The following is a 1,755-nucleotide window of genomic DNA, read 5'->3' as shown; positions in this document are numbered from 1 at the left end:
GACAGACAACCCGGTACAGAACTGGAACCTCAGATGCTTCTGCAGAAACCCACATTATCCTGAAGCACCAGAGGTTTAACCAGTACAGGGCTGGTTAAAATGCTGCTGCATCCAGACCGCTTTCCTGCAGGCAGCACACACTTCTCACAGGCAGGACCACTTCTTACACAGTCTTAAGTCTGTTGTAACACAAGGTCAGGGAAGCTTGGAGAAAAGCTTCTGTCATTAAAGCAGGCTTAGCTTCTCCGAAAAATGATTTAAAACTAGAAGGCACAAATGCAAGGTTGAATGTGGGCTACATACCACTGTGGCACATGAGCAGTTAAGATACCCCTCCTAAGGGGAAATACAACACATAAAAACAGTATGACATTTTATAAAATAAGTGCATTACTGTGATCCTTCACAACACAAGGAAGGAGGATCCACAAGAGCCTACGGAGGCCTGTTCACTTAATATTGCACAGAAGTCCTGAAATTTAGTGTCAGGTCATTGTACTAGAGGTGAGAAATAGCCAGGGGGGCATGGGGGGAAAAGATCTTATTTGGCAGAACCTGCCCAAGCCTCCACCACTACACAAACAACTTTTTGTCAGTCTGAGGTAGAATTACATATATACTGCTTAAACCCAGTCAAGTCCTGCTCAACTCGTCTTCAAAGAAAAAGTGCACAGAATAGATAAGAGTCTTTCTTCTCTAAAGAAAGTGAATGCTTCAGGTTTGACCCCTGAAAGCAACTCTCACACAGCAAAGTTCCAGCGAAGATCCCTGCTCCCCACCTGGAAAGCAGTGATGACTATCATGGTGCTACAGGTAAGGAGTGTAACAGGTACTAATTGCAAGTCCTAAAGTAAGCGTATTTTACTCCACTCCCTCCCTTACTACTTGCTAATTCTCCCTTTATCCGCTCAGTCAGTATATTTTATCAGAGTTAATATTTTCCCCATTGCTTTCTCCCTTATGTCCCTTCTATACTGAGACCCTGCAAAAAATGTTCTATTTCAGCTCTTAGACTTCTGAGGGACACTTGCAGTTTCTTCTAGAGACTCTTCTGTGTAGTATAGGCATGGAAGGATGGAAATAAGAGCCTCTTCGATGGAAAAGAGATGTTTATCCTCTGCTTGAGGACAAAAGTAGCGCATAAAGTCAGCCAGTCTCAGCAAGTACTCAATGTTATGACCAGCACAACCACTTGAGACAATAATTTGAGCTGCAATGTCTTCTTCAGATGCTGGGCCAAGGTAAGAAGGGTTCTGGGGTGTTGCAATATAAACGAGAGCCAGGATGGGTTCCTCTGCATCTTTCTCCTGAGGGTGGAACTTCACCAGCTTGGTGTCATAGCCTCCCAGGACAGCTTCTCGCATGTTCAGATACTCAAGCGATGCATCAATTTGTTCTCCACGGACTTCATAGGCTACACCCCACGTGCATGCCTAAAAGTGAGAGAGCATGGTGGTTATGGGATGCTGCAACAGCACTGGACAAACCCATTAACATTTTTAAGCACGCCTGCCTTGCTTTGGGGTCTCTGCACAACTGACAACAGGGCAGAGAAGGATAACCCCCCCACACCCCCCCTCTCCGATCCAGGGAGGGCAGAAGAGCACTCAGCTGCTGACAGCAGTTTCCAGCTGCTGATGGGGGCACCACCACCCAGGCCCGCTCCTCCCCGGCCCGGTACTCACCCCGCAGTCCTCCAGCAGCGTCACCACCCGGCCAGGCTGTGAGGGAGAGACAAGGGGAGAGCCGTTAGGA

General features: G+C 47.4%; 1 protein-coding gene across 1 annotated transcript; it reads right to left on the bottom strand.

The window, feature by feature from the left end:
- Positions 1–1,001: 1,001 nt before the first annotated feature.
- Positions 1,002–1,721, bottom strand: CHAC1 (ChaC, cation transport regulator homolog 1 (E. coli); the record flags this gene model as incomplete). The annotated part of the gene is made up of 2 exons (XM_010193984.1): positions 1,002–1,433; positions 1,686–1,721. Coding segments are annotated over 2 exons (468 nt in total), but the record flags the coding sequence as incomplete, so codon positions are not given.
- Positions 1,722–1,755: the final 34 nt, after the last annotated feature.

This window comes from Mesitornis unicolor, unplaced genomic scaffold (assembly GCF_000695765.1).
Source record: "Mesitornis unicolor isolate BGI_N332 unplaced genomic scaffold, ASM69576v1 scaffold25041, whole genome shotgun sequence".
Classification (NCBI taxonomy): domain Eukaryota; kingdom Metazoa; phylum Chordata; class Aves; order Mesitornithiformes; family Mesitornithidae; genus Mesitornis; species Mesitornis unicolor.
This window is presented reverse-complemented; position numbering and strand designations above follow the sequence as displayed.